The sequence below is a fragment of the Salvelinus fontinalis genome, chromosome 28 (genome assembly GCF_029448725.1).
Source record: "Salvelinus fontinalis isolate EN_2023a chromosome 28, ASM2944872v1, whole genome shotgun sequence".
Classification (NCBI taxonomy): domain Eukaryota; kingdom Metazoa; phylum Chordata; class Actinopteri; order Salmoniformes; family Salmonidae; genus Salvelinus; species Salvelinus fontinalis.
In genome coordinates this window covers 16,447,251-16,472,626 of record NC_074692.1, presented here as the reverse complement: position 1 = coordinate 16,472,626, position 25,376 = coordinate 16,447,251, and the positions used below count along the sequence as shown (strand labels likewise).

The 25,376-nt window shown below is 43.8% G+C and overlaps 1 protein-coding gene across 2 annotated transcripts; it reads right to left on the bottom strand.

Annotated features, from left to right (window-relative positions):
• Positions 1-3,873: 3,873 nt before the first annotated feature.
• LOC129826283 (rho-related BTB domain-containing protein 2-like) lies at positions 3,874-18,426 on the bottom strand. 2 transcript variants are annotated; one of them, XM_055886833.1, is made up of 10 exons: positions 17,775-18,426; positions 14,793-14,994; positions 14,342-14,445; positions 14,045-14,230; positions 12,863-13,806; positions 12,590-12,708; positions 12,240-12,390; positions 11,890-11,978; positions 11,605-11,710; positions 3,874-11,433 (listed from the first exon to the last, which is right to left on the bottom strand). In XM_055886833.1, the coding sequence occupies exons 1-10, from the start codon at positions 17,837-17,839 to the stop codon at positions 11,228-11,230; spliced, it is 2,172 nt and encodes a 723-aa protein (XP_055742808.1). In that variant the 5' UTR covers positions 17,840-18,426; the 3' UTR covers positions 3,874-11,227. The 2 variants fall into 2 exon arrangements, with proteins under 2 accessions (XP_055742808.1, XP_055742809.1); XM_055886834.1 differs by lacking the exon at positions 17,775-18,426 and adding an exon at positions 16,739-17,041.
• Positions 18,427-25,376: the final 6,950 nt, after the last annotated feature.

The window sequence follows — 25,376 nt, the reverse complement described above, 5'->3', positions numbered from 1 at the left end:
TCAGAAACAGACTCCATGAGGGTGGTATGAGGGCCCGACGTCCACAGGTGGGGGTTGTGCTTACAGCCCAACACCGTGCAGGACATTTGGCATTTGCCAGAGAACACCAAGATTGGCAAATTCGCCACTGGCGCCCTGTGCTCTTCACAGATGAAAGCAGGTTCACACTGAGCACATGAGCACATGTGACAGAGTCTGGAGACGCCGTGGAGAACGTTCTGCTGCCTGCAACATCCTCCAGCATGACCGGTTTGGCGATGGGTCAGTCATGGTGTGGGGTGGCATTTCTTTGTGGGGCCGCACAGCCCTCCATGTGCTCGCCAGAGGTAGCCTGACTGCCATTAGGTACCGAGATGAGATCCTCAGACCCCTTGTGAGACCATATGCTGACACATGCACATTTGTGGCCTGCTGGAGGTCATTTTGCAGGGCTCTGGCAGTGCACCTCCTTGCACAAAGGTGGAGGTAGCGGTCCTGCTGCTGGGTTGTTGCCCTCATACGGCCTCCTCCACGTCTCCTGGTGTACTGGCCTGTCTCCTGGTAGCGCCTCCATGCTCTGGACACTACGCTGACAGACACAGCAAACCTTTTTGCCACAGCTCGCATTGACTGCACTACCTGAGCCACTTGTGTGGGTTGTAGACTCCGTCTCATGCTACCACTAGAGTGAGAGCACCGCCAGCATTCAAAAGTGACCAAAACATCAGCCAGGAAGCATAGGAACTGAGAAGTGGTCTGTGGTCACCACCTGCAGAATCACTCCTTTTTTGGGGGTGTCTTGCTAATTGCCTATAATTTCCACCTTTTGTCAATTCCATTTGCACAACAGCATGTGAAATTTATTGTCAATCAGTGTTGCTTCCTAAGTGGACAGTTTGATTTCACAGAAGTGTGATTGACTTGGAGTTACATTGTGTTGTTTAAGTGTTCCCTTTATTTTTTTGAGCAGTGTATATTCCCCATTGGTTATCATTAAGTGTTAAACATAACTTCAATCACTCCTAAGGAGTTTGGCCATAGTCCACTCTTGACCCTCATTTAAATTTTTTTAACCTTTATTTAACTAGGCAAGTAGGTTAAGAACAAATTCTTATTTTCAATGATGGCCTAGGAACAGTGGGTTAACTGCCTTGTTCAGGGGCATAACAACAGAGTTTTACCTAGTCAGCTCGGGGATCCGGTCTTGCAACCTTTCGGTTACTAGTCCAACGCTCTAATCATGAGGCTACCTGCCACCTTAAAGTCATTAAGACTTTATGACTTCAAAAAAGTTAAATATAAAGAAATGTGTCACAGCACTTAGGTTTTTAAATCTACAGCCAACTGAAACAAACTCCTAGTGCTCTCAACAAGCATTTCACCTCATGATGGTATATCATTACTACTTCACATCCACATAATAGATGCTTTCGGTGATTTACGGCTCAATTAGTAATTTCAAAATGCATTGCAAAAACATATAGACAGCCTTTCTGAATGGGAAACTAAGTTCAAGTTATTTGGTGAATCATTACTTTATAGCCCAGGACAAGGAAATATATTGTTTCTGTGCACCTTTGCTTTTGTTTCTGGTAATAACAGCCTATTTAGAGGCATGATTGGTTGGGCTTCTGCCCATTCTGCTCCATTACAATTACTCAGCAGGCTAGCATCGGGGTAATGAAGAGGGTGTCACAGTGGGCGGGGCTGACAGTGACTGACCGCTGCTCTGGAGCTCCGTTCTGTTCCTCAGCCACTGGCTGCTGTAATGGTCCCTAACGGCACTGCTGGCAGCACTACAGTGACAGCAAGCAGACTGGCTGTAGACCTACCTACCGCAGAATAAACACATGTGTGCAGTACAGTAGTACACAACCTCCATGAACCCTCCTGCTCAAGCCTCAGCTAGTACTGTATGTGTTTTTAAAAGTGTCAGGGAAAAAGGGAATTACATTTCAAAGCCCAGTAAATAAAGTTTGTATTGATTTGATATAACATGTAATCTGTTTTGCTGTCTTCTACCAAAAGGGAATCATGTAAGACAGCATTATAGATAATACGACCATACATCAATTGGAGTTTGGCCGACATAAGGGCAATAGATCATGTTCAAGCTAGACTGCTTAGCTCTGGAATTTATAAACTACCTCCTAAATCGAGGTGGCTTTCAATTTTAGTTTTTGATTTAAAGATATGAGATTTTGGTCAGAGTTGATTTTGTTTCATCTTTAGTTTCACAAGGGGCTCTAGATTTTGAACTCCATCTCTCAAACTGAACACCACTTGCCATTGGGTCCATTACAAAAGTAATGCATTGCTCATCGGTACACCTGCAGGTCTTCACACCTGTTCAAACCATTGTTTATTTTTACTGTGACATTAAGAGCTATTGATAAACTGTATTTTGTTCCCTATCACATCATGTTTTCATCTTTGGTGCTAATGCCGAATGCATTTAAAATATGAGTAGGCTAATGCTTATCAAGGGATGTGCTGGTGGTGTCACCTTTTGTGACATGATAAATGAAGTACGATTATTCCATAGTTTGCCAGTATATAAAATTAAAAAGTATTATTTCCACATTGTATCTTGAAAATCTGCAGATTTTCTATGCGCATCTTGCAACTCTGAGTCAAATCCATACTGATAATACAGTAATAAATGTATGTATGCTGTTACATACACCGGTCTCTACAATTGTAAAGCATATTATACCAGATCTTAGTGATTTTGTGAATCATACTGTATATTCCACTGATTTTATTCCCAGTAAAATAACAATGTTCTACGATTGAATTACTGAATAATCTGTATCTATCACAAAAAACATAGTAATACAGTGATCCATTTATTTGCCTATTGTACTGTAGTGAGTAGAAACAATAGATAACTGAAAACATTATTTAATTATTAGCTCTACGATTTAGATTAAAACTTAATTTAAAAAAGAATCAACATTTAATCGTCAGTAATTTAAGTCTGTATATAACGCATCAAATCTATATAAAAGATGAGATTTCAAATCACAATGCATTTTCAGCGTTTAGGCTAAGAAACATTTGTGAAAAATATAGGGTGCTTGCACCACCCTCTGGTCAACATTGGTTATAACAACACTGACAAAGGAGAAGAACGTAAAGGCCTCAGAGACACAAACCAGAGTGAAAAATAGTGACACGCCTAATGTTGTATCATTAATTAAAGAATTTGATGAATATGTTTATTGTACACACCAAAGACAACAAAATTGCTCATCATCACTGCATTCACTGACTGAGGCCTGAATAATTATTATAACAATTTGACTTGATGTACTTCTATGTGCTTTAGTGCGCTCTAGTGTTAAAATAAAGAAGTTAATTCAAATTATATTTTGGAATCAGATACATTATAGATTCCTCTCACCTTTCTCAGCGCTGGCTAGGCAGTTGTGTTCTCTCTATGGAGAACCCTGTTCTTTGGGATCTTCTCTCCGAGTTGACGATCCCCAGGGACGATCAGTCACTTCTAACCCCCCAATGACGAAACGGACAGTTGTTTACTTACACAAGGCAGTCATCTTCCAATCTCATCCCTGAGTAATGGAGGATTATAGAATGTCTGTATTGGTAAAGGGCATGGCATTTTCAGATGAGATCATCCCCAAAAGGTACAGTGCTTACTTGCACAAAGAAGCATCCAATGGGCTATTGTCAGAGTCTGGCCTGATCCTTGATGCACCTCAGAAAGCCCAGCAGCCACAAAGAGTTCGAACACCTTGGACCACATGCAGCATCATAGCCTGTCAGCAACAACAGATGACTGGAGATGTGTCAGTTGAGATCGTTCACTCAAGTCCTGCTTGGCTATTGGACACGTTTCAATATACAAAGTCATAAACGGGGACATCCATGTGCAGGCTGCTACTTTAGATTTATTATAACACTATTTACACATTTCAAGAACACATGCTACAGAACTCCAGATTTACAGCTCTTAACAAACAATACAAACATCTGTAACTCTCCAGAACAACAAAAAGAAATACCTGTTGACTAGGGAAAATGTCAGACCAGGCTATTAACACGGAGAAAACATTTCAATACAAGGCTTCTTTATATCTATGCAATTGTGATTGTGCAGCAGATTCTTGTCATGGTGCTGCTACAAGCTCCCTTTGGTTTGTGCTTCTCTGCAGCAGTAATATAGCACCTATGGAAAAGAGTTTCAAAAGTTCTGAGTTATAACTTTTCTTTTAATCTAGTCATAATATAATCGCAATTTTTAACACCTGATATTGTCTACTCATCTACGCATATGAGCTGTGTAGGTCTACATGTCATACCCCCATAATGTAATTCAGTGAAAATTGAAGGCTATCAGTCTACATAACGAAGTGTGCATTTATGGTTTTAACGACACTATGTCCTGCATAATGCACGAAATCAGCTATTATCTATGCTGAAATATGTACAGCTAAAAGCTTGTTTTATTTTCTCGGCCATATTATAACAGGCAGTCTAAAAAGAATTGGCCATTATCTATGCTTTTGATTTATAATCCAACTTTTAATGCCCACACTAAGCCAATACCATCCATTGAAATGATAATACTGGTATTTCTCCACGGTGGAGTTCATTATCAGAAAACAAATTAGAATTGGTATTCTCTGCATTCATTTGATGGGGGTGTGCTGAATTTTCCAACCGATGAGTGTGTTTTCTAGTGGGCTTGTCATTGTGTTAATCTATTGGTGTGATCTTAGAATGGGAAAAAATTGTTTACTACTAAACATTCCATTCAGAGCACGAAAATAATAAACCTAAACACGAACTAAACTAACAAAAGCACAGCTCACGATTCTCTCAAGTGTACACACATTGATTCCATACTCAGATATGTACAATTACATATACACAAAGCCTTCAGTACCATGGTACGTTGACATCTTTAGTACACACAAACTAGAGACCACAGTAACACTATCTACATTCAATGTCTCACACACACTATACATTAAGGCATGAGGTGTCTTCTGGGATGCAGTGCATCAGCAGAAGAGGGTACATTGAGAAATCAACTCAAATGCATTTCAACCACAGCATGTAAATGTCAATTGTCAAGTGGAATGGATTAAACTAATGGAAAGAATTAGGCCCGAATCAAAACGTCAAATGATCTTAGGGTACATTCTATAAAACATTTGATTTATAAAATATTTCAAAGTGAGACAGTGGTTAATTGATGCAACATTTACCAGTCAAAAAAATAGAGGACGTTCAACAATTACAACACGATGAACCATTTTTCAGTCCAACAATTACAACACAATGAATCATTTCACTATTTGACAAAACAGAACATTGACCACAACCAAGCCTACGTACTCTGATGTACAGTACAATACAGGATGATTCAAATGGTTATGAGCTGGGATGGTTTGCCAAGTGACTTATCCTTTCACTAGATACATATGTCAAACCTGCCCTTTTCAATTATAGATTATAGCAAAAAATCACGTATGAACTTTATCTTAAAAATGTAAAGCTATTGGCTTGAGCTCCTACCTATACTTCCATTATCTATACCTTAAATTACAGATTATACGGATCAGCCATGTACATGCAGTCAAATTGCATTAAATGAACATTTAAGCAACATTTTGAGATATAATGTTAGCTTTGTAAGTGGATTCATGGCATTTAAATGACTGGAAAGCTCATTGAGGGTCTCATACGGGATTATAATTTCTAAATGCATGGAGGAGAACAATATCCTACAAAAAGCAATGTCTAGTATCTATACTTATTTTATTGTATTATTTCACAATGAAATGCTTCCCAGTAGCCTACTGTATATTAGCTGGGAGGGTGCTCTAGGTTATATTTTCATTCCCAAGCTGTAGTGCCACTTCTTTTGACTCAAAGCAATTTGCCTGCATACCATACATGTAACCAGAGGTCAGCACAAGCATTTGGAGAAATGTGAAAATTACAAATAACTATCCATAAAACAAACAGGTTTGATAGAGCTGGTGTAACTGAGCCAGGTTTGTAGGCCTTCTTCCTCACACAAACTTTTCAGTTTTGCCCACAAATGTTCTATGGGATTGAGGTCAGGGCTTTGTGCTTTGTGATACACCAGCTCTGTCAGGAGGAATCTGACAAAATTCACCCAACTTATTGTGGGAAGCTTGTGGAAGGCTACCCGAAATATTTGACCCAAGTTAAACAATTTAAAAGCAATGCTACCAAATACTAATTGAGTGTATGTTAACTTCTGACCCACTGGGAATGTGCTGAAAGAAATAAAATCTGAAATAAATCATTCTCTCTACTATTATTCTGACATTTCACATTCTTAAAATAAATTGGTGATCCTAACTGACCTAAGACAGGGAATTTTTACTAGGATTAAATGTCAGGAATTGTGAAACACTTTAGCCAAATACATTTAAACTCAGTTTATGTAAACTTCCGACTTCAACTGTATATACACATACAAACTCAGCAAAAACATAAAACGCCCCTTTTTCAGGACCCTGTCTTTCAAAGATAATTCGTAAAAATCCAAATAACTTCACAGATCTTCATTGTAAAGGGTTTAAACACTGTTTCCCATGCTTGTTCAATGAACCATAAACAATTAATGAACATGCACCACCTGTGGAATGGTCGTTAAGACACTAACAGCTTACAGACGGTAGGCAATTAAGGTCACAGTTATGAAAACTTAGGACACCAAAGAAGCCTTTCTACTGACTCTGAAAAACCTCAAAAGAAAGATGCTCAGGGTCTCTGCTCATCTGCGTGAACGTGCCTTAGGCATGCTGCAAGGAGGCATGAGGACTGCAGATGTGACCAGGACAATTAATTGCTATGTCTGTACTGTGAGACGCTTAAGACAGCGCTACAGGGAGACAGGACGGACAGCTGATCGTCCTCGCAATGGCAGACCACATGTAACACCTGCACAGGATCGGTACATCAAACCCACCGTCGCTGGACCAGCCAGGACTGTCAAAAAGAGCTCTTCACTGATGAGTCGCGGTTTTGTCTCATCAGGGGTGATAGTCGGATTCGCATTTATCGTTGAAGGAATGAGCGTTACACCGAGGCCTGTACTCTGGAACGGGATCGATTTGGAGGTGGAAGGTCTGTCATGGTCTGGGGCGGTGTGTCACAGCATCATCAAACTGAGCTTGTTGTCATTGCAGGCAATCTCAACGCTGTGCGTTACAGGGAAGAGATCCTCCCTCATGTGGTACCCTTCCTGCAGGCTCATCCTGACATGACTCCAGCATGACAGTGTCACCAGCTATACTGCTCATTCTGTGCATGATTTCCTGCAAGACAGGAATGTCAGTGTTCTGCCATTGCCAGCAAAGAGCCCGGATCTCAATCCCATTGAGCACGTCTGGGACCTGTTGGATCGGAGGGTGAGGGCTTGGGCCATTCCCCCCAGAAATGTCCGGGAACTTGCAGGTGCCTTGGTGGAAGAGTGGGGTAACATCTCACAGCAAGAACTGGCAAATCTGGTGCAGTCCATGAGGAGATAAACTGCAGTACTTAATGCAGCTGGTGGCCACACCAGATACTGACTGTTACTTTTGACCCCCCCTTTGTTCAGGAACACATTATTCAATTTCTGTTAGTCACATGTCTGTGGAATTTGTTCAGTTTATGTCTCAGTTGTAGAATCTTATGTTCATACGAATATTTACACATGTTAAGTTTGCTTTAAATAAACACAGTTGACAGTACGTTTCTTTTTTTGCTGAGATGCATACACATAGTACCAGTCAAAAGTTTGGAAACACCTACACATTCCAGGTTCTTTATTTTTACTATTTTCTACATTGTAGAATAATAGTGAAGACAAACTATGAAATAACACATATGGAATCATGTAGTAAACAAAAAAAGAGCTAAACAAATCAAAATATATTTTATATTTGACATTCTTCAAAGCAGCCACCTTTTGCCTTGATGACAGCTTTGCACACTTGGCATTCTTTCAACCAGCTTCATAAGGTAGTCACCTGGAATGCATTTCAAATAAGAGGTTTGCCTTGTTAAAAGTTAATTTATGGATTTTTTTCCCCTTCTTAATGCATTTGAGCCAATCAGTTGTGTTGTGACAAGGTAGGGTTGGTATACAGAAGATGGTCTTTTACCAAATAGGACAAAGTCCATATCATGGCAAGAACAGCTCAAATAAGCAATGAGAAACACCAGTCCATCATTACTTATAGACATGAAGGTCAGTAAATGCCGAACATTTCAATAACTTTTAAAGTTTCTTCAGGTGCAGTCGCAAAAACCATTAAGCGCTATGATGAAACTGGCTCTCATGAGGACCGCTACAGGAAAGGAAGACCCAGAGTTAGCTCTGCTGCAGAGGATAAGTTCACTAGAGTTACCAGCCTCAGAAATTGCAGCTCAAATAAATGCTTCAGAGTTCAAGTGACAGACACATCTTAATATCAACTGTTCAGAGGAGACTGAATCAGGCCTTCATGGTTGAATTGCTGCAAAGAAACCACTACTAAAAGACACCAACAAGAAGAAGAGACTTGTTTGGGGCAAAAATAATGAGCAACGGACATTAAATCACAACTGCCGTGTCTTTGTGAGACGCAGAGTAGGTGAATGGATGATATCTGCATGTGTGGTTCCCACCATGAAGCATGGAGGAGGAGGTGTAATGTTGTGGGGGTGCTTTGCTGGTGACACTGTCAGTGATTTATTTAGAATTCGAGGCACACTTAACTTGCATGGCTACCACAGCATTCTGCAGCGATACACAATCCCATCTGGTTTGTGCTTAGTGGGACTATCATTTGTTTTTCAACAGAACAATGACCCAACACACCTCCAGGCTGTGTAAGGGATATTTAGCCAAGGAGGGTGATGGAATGCTGCATCAGATGACCTGGTCTTCACAATCACCTGACCTCAGCCCAGTTGAGATGGTTTCAGATGAGTTGGACCGCAGACTGAAGAAAAAGCAGCCAACAAGTGCTCCACATATGTGGGAACTCCTTCAAGACTGTTGGAAAAGCATCCCAGGTGAAGCTGGTTGAGAGAATGCCAAGAGTGTGCAAAGCTGTCAAAGCAAAGGGTGGCTACTTTGACGAATGTAAAATATTGTAGCGTTGTACGCTGAGTCAGGAAGCAAGTTCAGGGAGTGAATACATTTAATTAATAAATGAACAAAACAAGAAACACGAACAGTGCACCGACATGAAACAGGAACAATGATGACTGGGGAAGTAACCAAAGGGAGTGACATATATAAGAGCAGGTAATCAAGGAGGTGATGGAGTACAGGTGAGTGTCATTATGCGCATGACGCTGGGGAAAGGTGTGCGCCATAACCAGCAGCCTGGTGACCTAGAGGCCGGAGAGGGAGCACACGGGACAGTAGCCCCTCCCCGATCCGCAGGACGCCGCCCAAGATGATGATCCAGCGGATCAGGAGCGGATCAGTCACCTCTGCTAAGGCGCGGGAACCTGTCGATCTGGCTGAGGCGCGGGAGCATGACGTCCTAGAGTGCCGGAGAGAGAGCATACGTGACAGTAGTCCCTCCCGGGTGCGTTCAGTTTCAGCCACAGGACGCCAACCAAAGGGACAATCCCGGGGTTTTGGAGTGGCCGGTTGCCTCCGTCGAGGCGCAGAAACCTGACGAACCGGCTGAGACGTGAGAGCCTGATGAGCCGGCTGAAACCTCCCCTATTGCCTCAGTCTTGGCATGGGAGCCTATCGAGCACGCTGAGGCATGGAAACCCGTCAGGCCAGCTGAGGCAGGGGAACCTGACAAACTGGCTGAGGCCTCCCGGACCCGACATCACCTCCAATACCAAAACAAAATAAACACTCCCTGATGCTTCTCTTTGTTGAGTCGTCATTCTGTAACGATGTACACTGAGAGTTGGGAAGCAAGTTCAGGGTGTGACTACATTGAATTAATAAATTAACAAAACAAGAAACACGAACAGTGCACCGACATGAAACCGGAACAATGACGACTGGGGAACAAACCAAAGGGATTGACATATATAGAGTAGGTAATCAAGGAGGTGATGGAGTCCAGGTGAGTGTCATTATGCGCGTAATGCTGGTGACAGGTATGCGCCATAACGAGCAGCCTGGGGACCTAGAGGCCGAAGAGGGAGCACACGTGACAAATATAAAATATATTTTGATTTGTTTAACACTTTTTTTGGTTACTACATGATTCCATATGTATTATTTAATAGTTTTGATGCCTTCACTATTATTCTACAATGCAGAAAATAGTAAACATAAAGAAAAACCCAGGAATGAGTAGGTGTCCAAACTTTTGACTTGTACTATACATTTATCAAACCTCATGTGTCATCCATATGACGGAAACCCGTCGTAGTGACAGAGCACTTTAACCCCTGCATCACAAGAACACTGGTCGTGTATACACTCATATCAACGTCAGCTGTGCAAGTTGTATACAAACCTTCAAATATGCAATAACTGTAAAGGAGTCAAACCTCCGCTATTTAAAACATAATTCTGTACAGAAAGTGGTTTCCAATAGGAAGATGGTCTAAGACGATGTCCTACATGACATTAATAGATTAATCGTAATGTAGACGTAATGCATTTTGTTGATATTTCTGGTTGAGGAGTGGTTATAATTGTACTGTACACATCCTGGTTTGGTAGATTGTACAAACACTTAAGGGCAAAGTGTTGTATCACTGAGACTTGATTTCTGTGTTGGTTTGCTGGTCATTGGTCTTTGCTATTTGTCTGTTGCAGCTGATAAGCACTTGGTTGTCAATTCAAGTCAGTCAATGGTTATCATGAGCTTAGGATCACAGTTCTGTAACCTGATGCAAATCCCTCTCATAACTTCCTCAGTTCTCCTCCTGGTGGTGTATGCAGGAATATCAACACCATATTGAGCAGTCACCTGCACCTGCATTTACCTTGCATTGTTCATAAGGTGGAAGTCACTGAGCTTTAAGGTTTTAGCTTCATGGTCTCTGCACTGCAATGTGACAAGATATGCTAACACAAAAAGCAAAAGAGGCTCATTTCATTCATTATTTGATTTCGCTGACCCTGCAAACCCGGGAGAGTATAGCTTGGCTGCAGATGCAAAAAGAGAAATGAAGGAGGGCGGGAGGGCCTTAATGAGGGGGCCTAGTGTCTGGCCAACAGTGCTGATGCTCCACTTTCCCAAATCATCCCCACAGTGGGCCTTGCCTGTACCCTGAGAGCCAATCAGATGATAGCATTGGAACCAGAAGAGGAAGAGTTGGCAGAGGGAGAAGAAGGAAGGTTCCAGAAGAGCCACTTGCGTTTACACTGCCTCCTCTGGTACAGGAAGTCCTCCTTGTCCCGCTCCTTCCGTGCCCTTTGATAGTGGTCGTCCTCCTTCAGGAACCACACTGGTGGCCAGCGGTGCTTCTCAAAGTAGTCCTGGTTGTCTGCAAGAGGCATGGCTCAACAACGTTAGCAAGATTAAATGCAGACAGATATGCAGACACAAATGATTAAGATAATGATAACTTCTCAAAAAATCCTGCATTGATGTCAATGGGAGATTTAAATGAAAGTTGTAGTTTCATGCACATATCTTTAGCTAGTATTTGCTTTACTTGTAGATTTGGCCTTCATGTCTCGAGGAAACTTGCGACACACACTATTATAGTTGGTGCAGATGTGGTGAAGGCACCAGCCACTTAGCTGTTGGGCACAGTGGAACTGCCAGAGAGACAAGACATTATAGAAGACCTTACTCCGCACATGATAAGTTTACATTTAAAAATGCAACACTTGTTAAACAAATTAGCATTAGAAAATCTTGTGAGAATGGAGAAAAACAGTATTAAGTATATATACACACCTATAGAATTGCAATATGAACATGGGCTCCATCTTACCTGAGCCATCTCCAGGTACACCAGCACATCTCCATCAATATCAGCCCCCATCATAGCAGCCTCCATCAATACTGTCACTGTGTAGAGTTCTGTAACAGAGGCATAACACACAGGAGATCACCTAGATCAACAGAATTATATTGCCAAATCTCTCACAACAGACTTATGCCAAGTAACATAAATGTTAGGAACAGACAGCTCTCTGAACACACATACTAGCCTAATAGACACTATTTGAAGAGAAGAGAGAGTAAGTGCATGTTATACTCTGTGTGTCTACAATGTGAGTGCAGGTCTTGCCAACAGATGTGGCTTCGTATAAGAGGGTGTGCGCAAAAACAACTAGAGACCTGTAAGTGCAACCAGGTGTGGGAGGCAAAGACGGTTGGCGAGAACAATGAGCTCCATGGCATCCAGGTCAGTGCGGGAACAGAAGCGCCCAGTGTAGAGGTACTCCAGCACAGCCCTCATACAGCTGCGAGTTGTGTTGGGAAACAGCACCTGAGACAACCGGCACAGATCAACATCAGGTTTTCCTTCCCTAGTCACTAGTGAATTTTATTGTGATGTGTGTTTATCTGGGTATTTAGGGGACTTGCAGTAGGTCTTGTTATTGTGCACATGATCAAGACCAAGGTTTAAGAAAAGAAAAGTGGAACACACTGTAGCTCCAGTGAGAGGGTGAAAAGGATTGCCTTACCTCTTTGGTGCAGCTCTCCACAAAGGGCCCCCCAAACATAGCTGCCATCCAGTCACAGCTGGAGATGAGCAGGGGCTTATGGGCCATGATCGTTCCATCATCCAGCTTGAACGCTACATCTGGAACGCAAAGAGAAATCATACTGCCATTACCTTCTTCTTCCTCTATTATTTATTAAGTCCTGTCAAAGGTTGATCCTGTTTTGAACAGCAGAGCGGAAACACTTAGCACAGAGTGTACAAAAGCTCTCAGAATTACATGATGTGCTCTCACCAGAGAAGGTGCCTTTGGCCAGGCAGTCTTTGATTCTGTTGGTTCGTCGTACATGGAAGGCTTTGGTAATTTCCTGGTTCATGAAGGCCTCGTTGTTAAGAATATTGGCCACCATCATGCGCAGGTCAAAGACCTCCAGCAGCTCAGCAATGTGTGCAATGTGCATCAGCTCCTTCTCGTGCTCGTCCAGCTGGCCTGTGTACAGGTATCGCAGCACAGCACGGAAGGGCCCCAGCTGCATGGACTGGTCCATGTACACCACGGTCATAGGCCTGGGGTTGTAGGTCACTGGGTCATCCACCAGCTCCTCCTGGATGCTGACAAAAGCTCTGCTCAAGGTAGACAGCAGTTTGCCCCTCCGGCCTCCCTCAGAGTCTCTCAGGGTTCCATCACTGGTGCAGGCCCGCAGGTTGGCCCTGTCGCCCTCGTCAGTGCTCTCACACACATCGAAGCTTGCAGCACGCATCAGCATCTCGCGGCCAGACAGAGCGGTGGCGCGCGTGGGCCGCTCAGACTCCTCAGGTCGGGTGTCCAGGATGAAGAGGTCATAGAACTTGGAGGAGGACGTGGCCAAGTAGATCTTGTGAGCGAAGATTCTCTGCTTCTCCTGTAAGACCAGGATGACATCGGAACACAGGGGGTCCTCTAGAAGACGGCCAGGATGCTCCTCAGTGGTGGTGGGGGGAGGTGGTACAGTGATGATGGGAGGGGGGGGTTTGGGAGGCAGGAAGGGGGCCTGGAGGAGGGGCCGCTGCACATTGCGCAGGTGAGACTTCCAGAACTGCAGGTGGCGCCGTGAGATTAGGGCGGCTCGGATGGCGTTATCAAATACGTCCTTTACTCCAAACTGAGCCACAACACTGGTCTCGTAGTATGGCACTCCCAGCTCTTTGGCCACCTCATGGCCCTTCTCTGGAGGCAAAATCTCATTGGATTTAATCGGTCTGAAAGATGATGACCATAAAAAGGCCAAAAATTAACAAGATTCAGAGCAGCATCAACCTGAGGGTAAATAACAGTGTATATCGTTTACAAATCTTAGTAAAATGTGGAACCTACATGTCTAATGGTGACATAATCAATACATAAATCACAAGCTATCAAATTTCAATTGAGATGCTGGAGTTGAAAAGCACTGTTTGAGATTGAAAGCACTGGAATTAGTAGTTGTATGTAGGGCACCTTGCTAGTGGCCGTCGTGCCCTGTTGACTGCCTCCAGGTCAGCATAGCGCAGGTCCAGCTGGCAGCCCACCAAGATGACTGGAGCCCGGGGGCAGAAGTGCTTGATCTCAGGGTACCACATGGTCTTCACATGGTACAGGGAGTTGGGGTTGGCGATGGAGAAACACAGGACCACCACATCCGACCTGCAGTGACAAGTGAGGTTACGGGAGGGACAGAGAGGAAATGTCCACTAGGTTTACACTGCACCAGTTCCATGATTCGTATGAGTGAACAACGAGGTCAGCTGATCTCACCTTCCATATGCAAAGCGTCGGTCCTTGTGATGGTCCCCGAACGTGTCCCAGAGTCGCAACGACACGCTGACCTCATCCACCACATCCCTAGATCGCTCCAGAACCTGACCGGAGAGACACACCCATGAACATTACAAACAGCAGGGCATGAAACTAACACCTGATCACCAGTCTAACGCGCTAAGTCCAAGGTAAACATTGTGTGTTGCAGGTTAATCAAAGTGCAACAAGGTTTTACACAACTGTAGCACTTAAAATAGAGGATTTCAGTATTATTTTCCTTCACTGTCAAGTTGGCTGGTGGATCAAACACTTAATTTCAGACTCTATGCAGCTTCACCTTTCCTCAGCAAGTTCATTATCTAAAACATAGACATGTTATAAAAAAAACAGACAAATAGATAAATATTTTCATTAAATAACAATCAAAAAAGGTTACTCCACTACTCACTTCCTGGCAAACTCTGTACTGGTCTATGGCCCAGACAGTGGGTACATGCGTAGCAAGCAATTGGTACTGAGTCAGTGTTGCATTACAGGCCCGGGCACAGATAAGGCGGGTCTTCCCAACAGCGTTGTCCCCTACCACCACACACTTGATAGTCTCAACGTTTGGCCTCTCATAGTCCATGTCAGAATCCATCAACTGGGGCCTGTCAGGGCAGAGAAAAGCAGAGTTTGATAAAATGCCAAAGGATGAAGTTCAAGTTGGTTTATTAGTTATATACACATGATACATGTGTAGTACATAGTGCATTGAAATGCTTACTTACAGGTTAACCTCTCGACAACGCAAAAACAATCAATCAACTGGAGATCAAATATCAGATGTACTGAAGCGCTTGTTCAAAACACTACACTTCATCACGACCCCTCTGACCCCATCAATGAATTGTTCCTTCTGATCACGACAGCATGAGGGATCAATATTTCAGTAAGCCCTGACTCTGCTTCATCTGCATTGCTCACACTGTATACAGTGCTATCAATGGTCGGTCAAGTGACTGCATTCAAAATATGGCTGCCTGACTGAGTGCCAGTGCCAATTCAGAAGGTCCCTGACGTTCCTTACTCTTCTATTTTAACAGACGTCCTGGGGATTTCAGAGTTCTGGAAGTCAAGTAGGATGTGTTCCTGAAATTAAGCACAGACTCTGCTAACCCAATTTGTCCATCTTGGTTATACTCAGGCAGGATCTGAGTCTTGTCATTTTATACAGATTAAAACACCAAGTTTTACTGACAGGGGAGGACATTACATTTACCTGGACAAGGTGTAATAGCATCACAATCTCTCTCCAACATAAGCCACTTTCAACATAACAAAAGTGTATATGATTCACATTGTTACCCCATGAGATACATATTTGATCAAATTAAACAGACCACAGTGCCATTATGCAAGGATCCAGCTGAAATCACAGTCCTGTATAAAACACTGGGAACCAAAGCATGTCATTCAGTAAATTCAGCCATGGTCTTACCGATAGGCCTGGCAATGCAGAATAACAGTGTTTCTTAAACAAAAATACTCACACCAACATCTGTCTTCTGATTCATTTACACCATCAGTAATATATAAGCATTCCTCCCTTGCAGAGTCTAAGAGCTTCTTAGCAAGCCTAGAAAACTGTAGGATCCAATAAATTGGTGGTGTAGAACATAAGTTGACAGACATCCTCCATCTACAAATAAGGCTGCACTGACTAAATAAAATTGAGAGAATTGGTAAACATAGGCAGGCTACTTTTCGTCACCTCACGTCTCGAAAATGGTGGTTGCTGATCTCGTTATTCAGTTTCCAAGGGAACCAGATTTGCTTCTGTGTCATACCCTGCTACCACCCATACAATGGGCAATATATTGACAGAACATAGACCTATCGTAACCCCGTTGTACTCTAACGGGGGTATGGCAACTGAATAAACTTTACCAGGGGTCCCCAATTACATTCAGCCGTGGGACGATTTTTCCTTGAGCGGATGTTCGGGGGCCGGAACATCGTTATAATTTGTAGGCTACACGGCAAATAGACTGCAAGAATCCCAAATAGATAGGCTATAGTATTTGACAAAAACAGAACACTTTCTAACTTTGATTTACATTGGGATACGATCCCATATGCCTATCTATTAATGTGTGGGAATAATTGTTTAATATATATATTTAGTAGGCTATACATTATTTTTTTATGGTCAGAAAACCGAATTTGGTCCGCAGGCTACCGATTGGGGAACCCTAGTAGCCTGACAGCCATGCGCAAAAATGTAAACAATGTGTCCAGACTCAGCCAGACTGCACCATGAGGCAACAAAATAGCATAGCATACCAAGCCAGCCACTATACCGTGGGAAATTAGAATCTCACACGTGAATGAAAGCCAATTATTAAAACATACCAGTTGTCCTTCCTAGCTGCCTCTTGATACTCATTTATAAAAAGGCACACCCAGTCAACCTCCGGAACGATGAGTCGCAACAATGTAACTGTTTTTCACAACGAGCACGCGAAACTGATGACATTTGAGTTTCGACGAAATTCGAGTGTATCCTGCTGTGTAGGTATTTTTGGTCTCTGTGAGTTGAGTTCCAATATAGGGCTATTATTGGATCGTCGTGCACGCAAATTCATATGAAATAGCTCCAATATTAAGTTACAGAACGGGAGAAGGCGGGGATCTTGGACGTCGGAAAACACTAAAGTCAGGGGTGGATTACCAGTTTACCGGATCACTGAAGATCATGCTACTGTTTTGGCAGAATAGATTCCTTAGTCCAATGACATTCTCTCTCGTTTGGCATGTTGGCCACGGTCTGAAGCAGACGGCGTTTAGCGAATACCGATAGTCCCGTCATCAATCAGCAAGACCTGACCAAGGCACTTTAGCTGCAGTTCAGACCTCTCGTTGTCTAATGCCGGGGCCACCAACTGTCCGTTAGGCTGTGGCATAAAATATGCAAGTCTAGCACTAGCCTATCTTGTCTGCAAGGTAGAATGCCGTAGTTATTTAGTTATACTATGGATTTAGTTTAGATTCTAATGAGCCTATGACCATTTAGTTATGCAGCTTTAGATGAAAACTAGACTGTCATAACTAGTAGCCTAAGTTTGATAGATCATAGCCCAAAATCCACATTATTTCAGAGGATTTCGTTAATTGGATAACATAGCCATAGCCATCTTTACAATAGGATATAGCCGCTCCAAGAACTCATCATATGTTCAATTTAAGAAGGATTTAGCTACTAACATTCACCCAGGTTGCTACGAAAGCGTTTTCCACCAAGCCGAGTCACTGGTCATTCGGATCCACTGCATTATGTTATGTAACACCCAGTGATTCCTTATTGTGCCATTTTGTGTTATTGCATGCCAAAGTATTCGATAATTACAGCTTATAATTATAGGCTACTAACCCATTGGCCTATCCTTACCGCAACATAAGGAAGTGGTGCATCGGATTGACCGATGTTTGAGACGGAGAAGAAGAGGGCTCCATGGAATGCAGCTTGCACCTGACCGTAGCCTGGTTTGAACTTCATCTTCGCAGCAATGTTAAATGTAGTGGATTAAATATAGGCGACCAGCCGCTCAAGACACCAGAAAAATCCACTTGGTAAAAATAATAAACGTATCATCACTGTGTGTCAGAGGACACTGGTGGGCTTTGAGTCTGTCTGTACCGTCAACAGCAGCTCCAGTCTCCGCCACGCAATGTCAAATAACTACCTCCAGTCACCTACGTAGCTTTTTATAGAGGCACGCGCACAAACAAAAAAAACGTTCATTACAAAACTGTGGTCCACTCCAAATCTCCAGAAAATCCCATTCCAAACGTAGGCTAGCCGATTTAGCTGCTGTAACTTTTGGTTCACATTCTATTGTAAAGACAGACTCAGCTAGGCTACTGTAGGCCTATGTGACATATAATGATTATGGTTATGCCCAAACTTCAAAGATCATGTCTAAAACAAGCAATCAACTAGTATAATTACCTCATAAAACTGTAGACTATTTCAAACATAATGTGATAACTGGATATACCAGTTACAAGTTGCTATGACTGTCATGGTGTGGCACTGTGAGTCAATATGGTTCTGGTCCTGGAATTTGAATTCGATTTTATGATCACTCGCTGCAACCTGGACTCAGGGATCGACCAAACACAGAGCTCACTGTATGGAATTACTTTTGTGCCTTTATTATTAAGCAAACATTTTGAAATTGAGAACAACATTCTTAGTATTGCAAACAAAAATAATGATATTGAAAGCAAAACAAATAATAATAATTTTGAAACGAAAAAACAAAAGTATTGTACCGAGTTAAAATGTGTTTTATATTCGGTTTTCTCTCGTCAATAGCTATTGATCCAAGCGTGCCATGACTATGAAGATGGTATATTCTGAATCAGATAGAGAAAAATCGGTCTAAGGCACTGCATCTCGTGCAAGAGGCGTCACTGCAGTACCATGGGGCGGCGCACAATTGGCCATGCATCGTCAGGGTTTGGCCGGAGTAGACGTCATTGTAAATAATAATTTGTTCTTAACTGACTTGCCTAGTTAAACAAAGGTTAAATAAACATTTGGTTTTTGATTTAAATAATACGATTTCGGATTTCAATCTTCAATAGCTCTTAGACAAATCGTGCCGGGAGGATGAAAATTATACATATATTCAGAATCAGGGGAGGATGGACAAAAACGTTATATTATTATTATTGCAATATCCTACAATTTTAAGCGGTATTAATACTAGTCATGGCACGCTTTGTGTAAGAGCTATTGAAAATTGAAAGGAAAAAAAAGAAAGGATTTTTGTCCATCCTCCCCGATTCAAAATATATCGTATTCATGGCACGTTTGTGTAAGAGCTATTGAAGAATGAAATGAAACATTTTTCAAGTGTGGATTTTTCTCCATCCACCCCTAATTCAGAACATACCATCTTCATAGTTATGGCATTGTCACATTCGCTGGAATAATTATCGGACCAAAATGCAGCGCGATATGGTTTCCACATAATATTTATTAGAAAACGCACAAAACAGCAAAGAAAGAACGAAACAAACAACAAACCGTGACTACAGAGGTGCTACGTGCACAAACTCAAAACAATATCCCATAAAATACAGGTGGAAAAATTATACTTAAATACGATCCCCAATTAGAGACAACGATAGCCATCTGCCTCTAATTGGGAATCATACCAAACACCAACATAGAAAAGCTAAACTAGAACCCCACATAGAAAATAATAACTAGAAACGCGAGAGCAAGCTTTGTTCCATAGCTTTTCTACAGACAAAGGAATTCTCCGGTTGGAACATTATTGAAGATTTATGTTAAAAACATCCTAAAGATTGATTCTATACTTCGTTTGACATGTTTCTACGGACTGTAATATAACTTTTCGTCTGAACTTTTGCCTGGACCTGCCCGCGCGTCGTGAGTTTAGATTGTGTACTGAACACGCGAACAACAAGGAGGAATTTGGACATAAATTATGGTCTTTATGGAACAAATCAAACATTTATTGTGGAACTGGGATTCCTGGGAGTGCATTCTGACGAAGATCATCAAAGGTAAGTGAATATTTATAATGCTATTTCTGACTTATGTTGACTCCAACATGTCTGATATCTTCTTGGGTTGTGTTGGTCTCTGAGCGCCGTACTCAGATTATTGCATGGTTTGCTTTTTCCGTAAAGTTTTTTTGAAATCTGACACAGCGGTTGCATTAAGGAGAAGTATATCTGTAAATCTGTGAATAACACTTGTATCTTTTATTAATGTTTATTATGAGTATTTCTGTGATTTGATGTGGCTCTGTGTAAATTCACGGGATGTTTTAGAGGCAAAGCCAAATGTAAACGAAGGTTTTTGGATATAAATATGAACTTGATCTAACAAAACATACATGCATTGTGTAACATGTTGTCCCGGGAGTGTCATCTGATGAAGAATATCAAAGGTTAGTGATTAATTTGTTCAATATTTCTGCTTTTTGTGACTCCTCTATTTGGTTGGAAAATTGCTGTATGCTTTCTGTGACTAGTTGCTGACCTAACATAATGATATGTTCTGCTTTCGCCAAAAAGCTTTTTTGAATTCGGACACTGTGGTTGGATTAATGAGAATTTTATCTTTATAATGGTGTCTAATACTTGTATATTTCAGAAAATTTAATTATGAGATTTCTGTTGATTGAATTTGGCGCCCTGCAATTTAATTGGCTGTTGGCGAAGGGTTCCGCTAGCGGAACGGGGTTCCCCAGTCCTAGACAGGTTAAGAAAACAAAGTGGTATTGGGACAGCCTCTCCAAACCTGCCAAAGGAGATTCACATGGACTTTTACTCAGCATGCTAGCCAACATGAACCGCTGGCATGGTGACAAAATACCAGACAAATTGGGAACTGTAATGCTCAAGCAGAGTGTGACTCTCATGCCTCAACATGAACATTTGGTCTGGGGAAAACTGAAAGAAAAGCTGCTGCTATCAGTTGGTAGTACTGTAGTCATAGAGGCCACTACAGCACGATCTGCTGTAGGAAATGTCCTAGTAGGACACACTGTATGTCCTTTGAGGGGCGACAAGTGGTCCCCATGAAAGTGATCAACATGTTGGACCACCCTATTGTTCTCCGCCGTAACACCAAGTTGGCTGATGTTCACCCATGCCTAGCCCTAGAAGACCTAGAGTTCTATTCCAGCCATGCTGAGAACCCCAGTAAGGTCCAGTCTGCTCTTCAGAATGTCACCCAAGCTGGGGAAGAATATTCAGTTAGTGGAAAAAGGGTAAAGGAGTATCTACAAAAGTTGGAAGAGTTGGGCTTAACAGAAGTTGACATAGAGTCCTGTGAAGTGTCTGATATGTGGAAAGGAAAACTAGTGGACCTTATTGCTCAGTATGAAGGCATCTTCTCCAGGGACCGACTTGACTGTGGAGAAGCGAAGAACGTCATCCACCGTATCCAACTCAAAGATGAAAAGCCTTTCAGGCTGCCGTACAGGAGGGTCTCTCCATCCGACTACCAGAAACTGAGGCAGACGTTGGAGGAAATGGAGGAGCGGGGCATCATCCCGAAAGTCCAGTAGTTTGTGGGCCTCCCCCCTTGTCCTGGTTTGGGAGCCGTCAGGAGAGTTGAGAATTTGCACTGATTTCAGATGGTTGAACCAGAGGAAAGACAAAGATGCATACCCATTGCCCCATCAAGCCAATGCTCTTGCTGCTTTGGGAGGGAACTGCTTCTTACTATAGATTTTACTTCAAGATTCTACAACATCCCCATACATGAAGATGACCGCAAGTACACAGCGTGCACAGCACCCACAGGTTTATTTGAGTACAACAGAATGGCTCAGGGGTTATGCAACAGCCCAGCAACATTCGCCAGAATGATGACCTCGATCTTCGGCGACCAGAACTACTTGTCCCCCCTGTGCTACTTGGATGATCTCCTGGTTTTCGGGAAGAGTGAGCAGGAAACCCTGGACCGTCTTGAAATGGTGTTCTCCCGCCTTAACTTCTTTGTGATAGGGGGCAGCATTTTCACTTTTGGATGAATTGCGTGCCCATAGTGAACTGTCTCCTACTCTGTCCCAGATGCTAATATATGCATATTATTATTACTATTGGATATAAAACACTCTGAAGTTTCTAAAACTGTTTGAATGACGTCTGTGAGTATAACAAAACTCATATGGCAGGCAAAAACCTGAGATAAAATCCAAACAGGAAGTGAGAATTCTGTGACTGGTCAATGTTTAACTCATCGCCTATTCAATTCCCTGTAAGATATGGATCTGTTTGCACTTCCTACACCTTCCACTAGATGTCAACAGTCTGTAGAACGTGGAATGAAGCCTCTAGTGTGATGTTGGGCCGGATGGGAGGTGTTTCATTTCTTGGTCTGGCAGAATGCCAGTTCCTGGTCATGCGCGTTCCAAACGATATCGTCTTGCTTTCCATAACTTCTTGAGACACAAAGGAATTCTCCGGTTGGAACGTTATTGGATAGTTATAATAGCAACATCCTGAAGATTGATTCTCTACCAGTTTATTCGACCTGTTATATAAGTTTTCGTCCAAGTTCGCCTGCATCTGCGCGAGCGTTTGGACATGTGCACTAAACATGCTAGCAAAAGTAGCTACTTAGACATAAGTAATGGACAAAACAACGATTTATTGTGGAACTAGGATTCCTGGGAGTGCATTCTGATGAAGATTATCAAAGATAAGCGAATATTTATGATGTAATTTCGTATTTCTGTTGACTCCAACATGGCGGAGAAATGTTGTTATTTTTGAGCGCCGTCTCAGATTATTAATGCATGGTGTGCTTTTTCCGTAATTTTTGGGGGAAATCTGACACAGCAGTTGCATTAACTTCTTCTTAATAGGGGGGCGCTGTTTTCACTTTGGAAAATATCGTGTCCAAATTAAACGGCCTCGTACTCTGTTCTAGATCATACAATATGCATATTATTATAACTATTGGATAGAAAACACTCTGAAGTTTCTAAAACTGTTTGAATTATATCTGTGAGTAAAACAGAACTCATTTGTCAGCAAACTTCCATACAGGAAGTGAAAATTCTGAAAATGAGGCTCTGTGTCAGGGCCTGTGTCACGCCCTGGCCTTAGTATTCTTTGTTTTCTTAATTATTTTAGTTAGGTCAGGGTGTGATATGGGGAATGTATGTGTTTTTTGTAGTGTCTAGGGTGGTTGTAAAGTGTAGGAGGTTTATTAGAGTAGTTGGGTTTATGTTTAGTATAGAAGTCTAGCTGTGTCTATGGTTGAGTGTAGGTATCTAGGAAAGTCTATGGTTGCCTGAATTGGGTCTCAATTAGAGACAGCTGGTTATTGTTGTCTCTGATTGAGAGCCATATTTAAGGCAACCATAGGCTTTAGCTGTTTGTGGGGAATTGTCTATGTCGATGTGTCTATGTTGCATGTGTGCACTTAGTCATTTATTAGCTTCACGGTCGTCTGTTTTGTTGTTTTTTTGTTTTAGTTGTATAGTGTTCGTTTTGTTTCGTTTTCCTTCTTCTAATAAAGAGAAGATGTACTTTCCACGCGCTGCGCCTTGGTCCTCTCAGTCCCTTTGACGATCATGACAGAATTCCCCACCAATCTACGACCAAGCGACGTGTCAAGCGGCAACAGTATCCACCTACACAGGATTCATGGACATGGGAGGAGATACTGGATGGTAAGGGGCCTTGGGCACAATCGGGAGAATATCGCCTCCCTCGTGAAGAGCTGGAGGCAGCTAAACCCGAGAGGAGGCGATATGAGGAGGCAGCACGGAAGCAAGGCTGGAAGCCCGTGAGTACAACCCAAAAATTTCTTGGGGGGGGCCTTAAAGGGAGTGTGGCGAAGTCAGGTAGGAGACCTGCACCTACTCCCTGTACTTACCGTGGAGAGCGAGAGTACGGGCAGACACCGTGTTACGCAGTAGAGCGCATGGTGTCTCCTGTACACGTGCATAGCCTGGTTCGGTACATTCCAGCTCCACGTATCGGCCGGGCTAGATTGAGCGTTGAGCCGTATGTCATGAAGCCGGCCCAACGCATCTGGTCACCAGTGCGTCTCCTCGGGCCGGTGTACATGGCACCAGCCTTACGCATGGTGTCCCCGGTTCGCCTACATAGACCGGTGCGGGTTATTCCACCTCCCCGCACTGGTCGGGCGACGGGGAGCATACAACCAGGTAAGGTTGGGCAGGCTCAGTGCTCAAGGGAGCCAGTACGCATGCACGGTCCGGTATTTCCGGCGCCACCTCGCCGCCCCGACCCAGTACCACCAGTGCCTCCTCCACGCACTAGCCCTATGGTGCATGTCTCCAGCCCTTTGCCACTGGTGCCTACACCACGCACCAAGCCTCCTGTGTGTCCCCAGAGTCCTGTGCGTCCTGTTGCTGCTCCCCGCACTAGCCCTGAGATGCGTGTCCCCAGCCCGGTACCACCAGTTCCGGCACCACGCACTAGGCCTAATGTGCGTCTCCAGGGTCCAGTATGCCCTGTTCCTTCTCCCCGCACTAGCCTGAAGGTGCGTGTCCCCAGCCAGGTAACACCAGTTCCGGCACCACGCACCAGGCCTACAGTGCGCCTCAGCCGGCCAGAGTCTGCCGTCTGCACAGCGGGGCCTGAACTGCCCGTCTGCCAAGCGCCATCTGAGCCACCCGTCTGCCAAGCGCCATCTGAGCCATCCGTCTACCCAGCACCATCTGAGCCATCCGTCTACCCAGCGCCATCTGAGCCATCCGTCTGCCCCGAGCCGTCAGAGCCGCCCGTCTGTCCCGAGCCGTCAGAGCCGTTCGTCAGTCAGGATCTGCCAGAGCCGCCAACCAGACAGGATCTGCCAGAGCCGCCTACCAGACAGGATCTGCCAGAGCCGCCTACCAGACAGGATCTGCCAGAGCCGCCAACCAGACAGGATCTGCCAGAGCCGCCTACCAGACAGGATCTGCCAGAGCCGCCTACCAGACAGGATCTGCCAGAGCCGCCTGCCAGACAGGATCTGCCAGAGCCGCCTGCCAGACAGGATCTGCCAGATCCGTCAGCCAGCCATGAGCAGCCAGATCCGTCAGCCAGCCATGAGCAGCCAGATCCGTCAGCCAGCCATGAGCAGCCAGATCCGTCAGCCAGCCATGAGCAGCCAGATCCGTCAGCCAGCCATGAGCAGCCAGATCCGTCAGCCAGCCATGAGCAGCCAGATCCGTCAGCCAACCATGAGCCGTCCAGCCAGGATCCGCCAGAGCCGTCCAGCCAGGATCCGCCAGAGCCGTCTAGCCAGGATCCGCCAGAGCCGTCCAGCCAGGATCCGCCAGAGCCGTCCAGCCAGGATCCGCCAGAGCCGTCATCCAGCCAGGATCCGTCCCTCAGTCCGGAGCTGCCGTCCCTCAGTCCGGAGCTGCCGTCCCTCAGTCCGGAGCTGCCCCTTATCCTGGTGCTGCCCCTTATCCTGGTGCTGCCCCTTATCCTGGTGCTGCCACTTATCCTGGTGCTGCCCCTTAGTCCGGTGCTG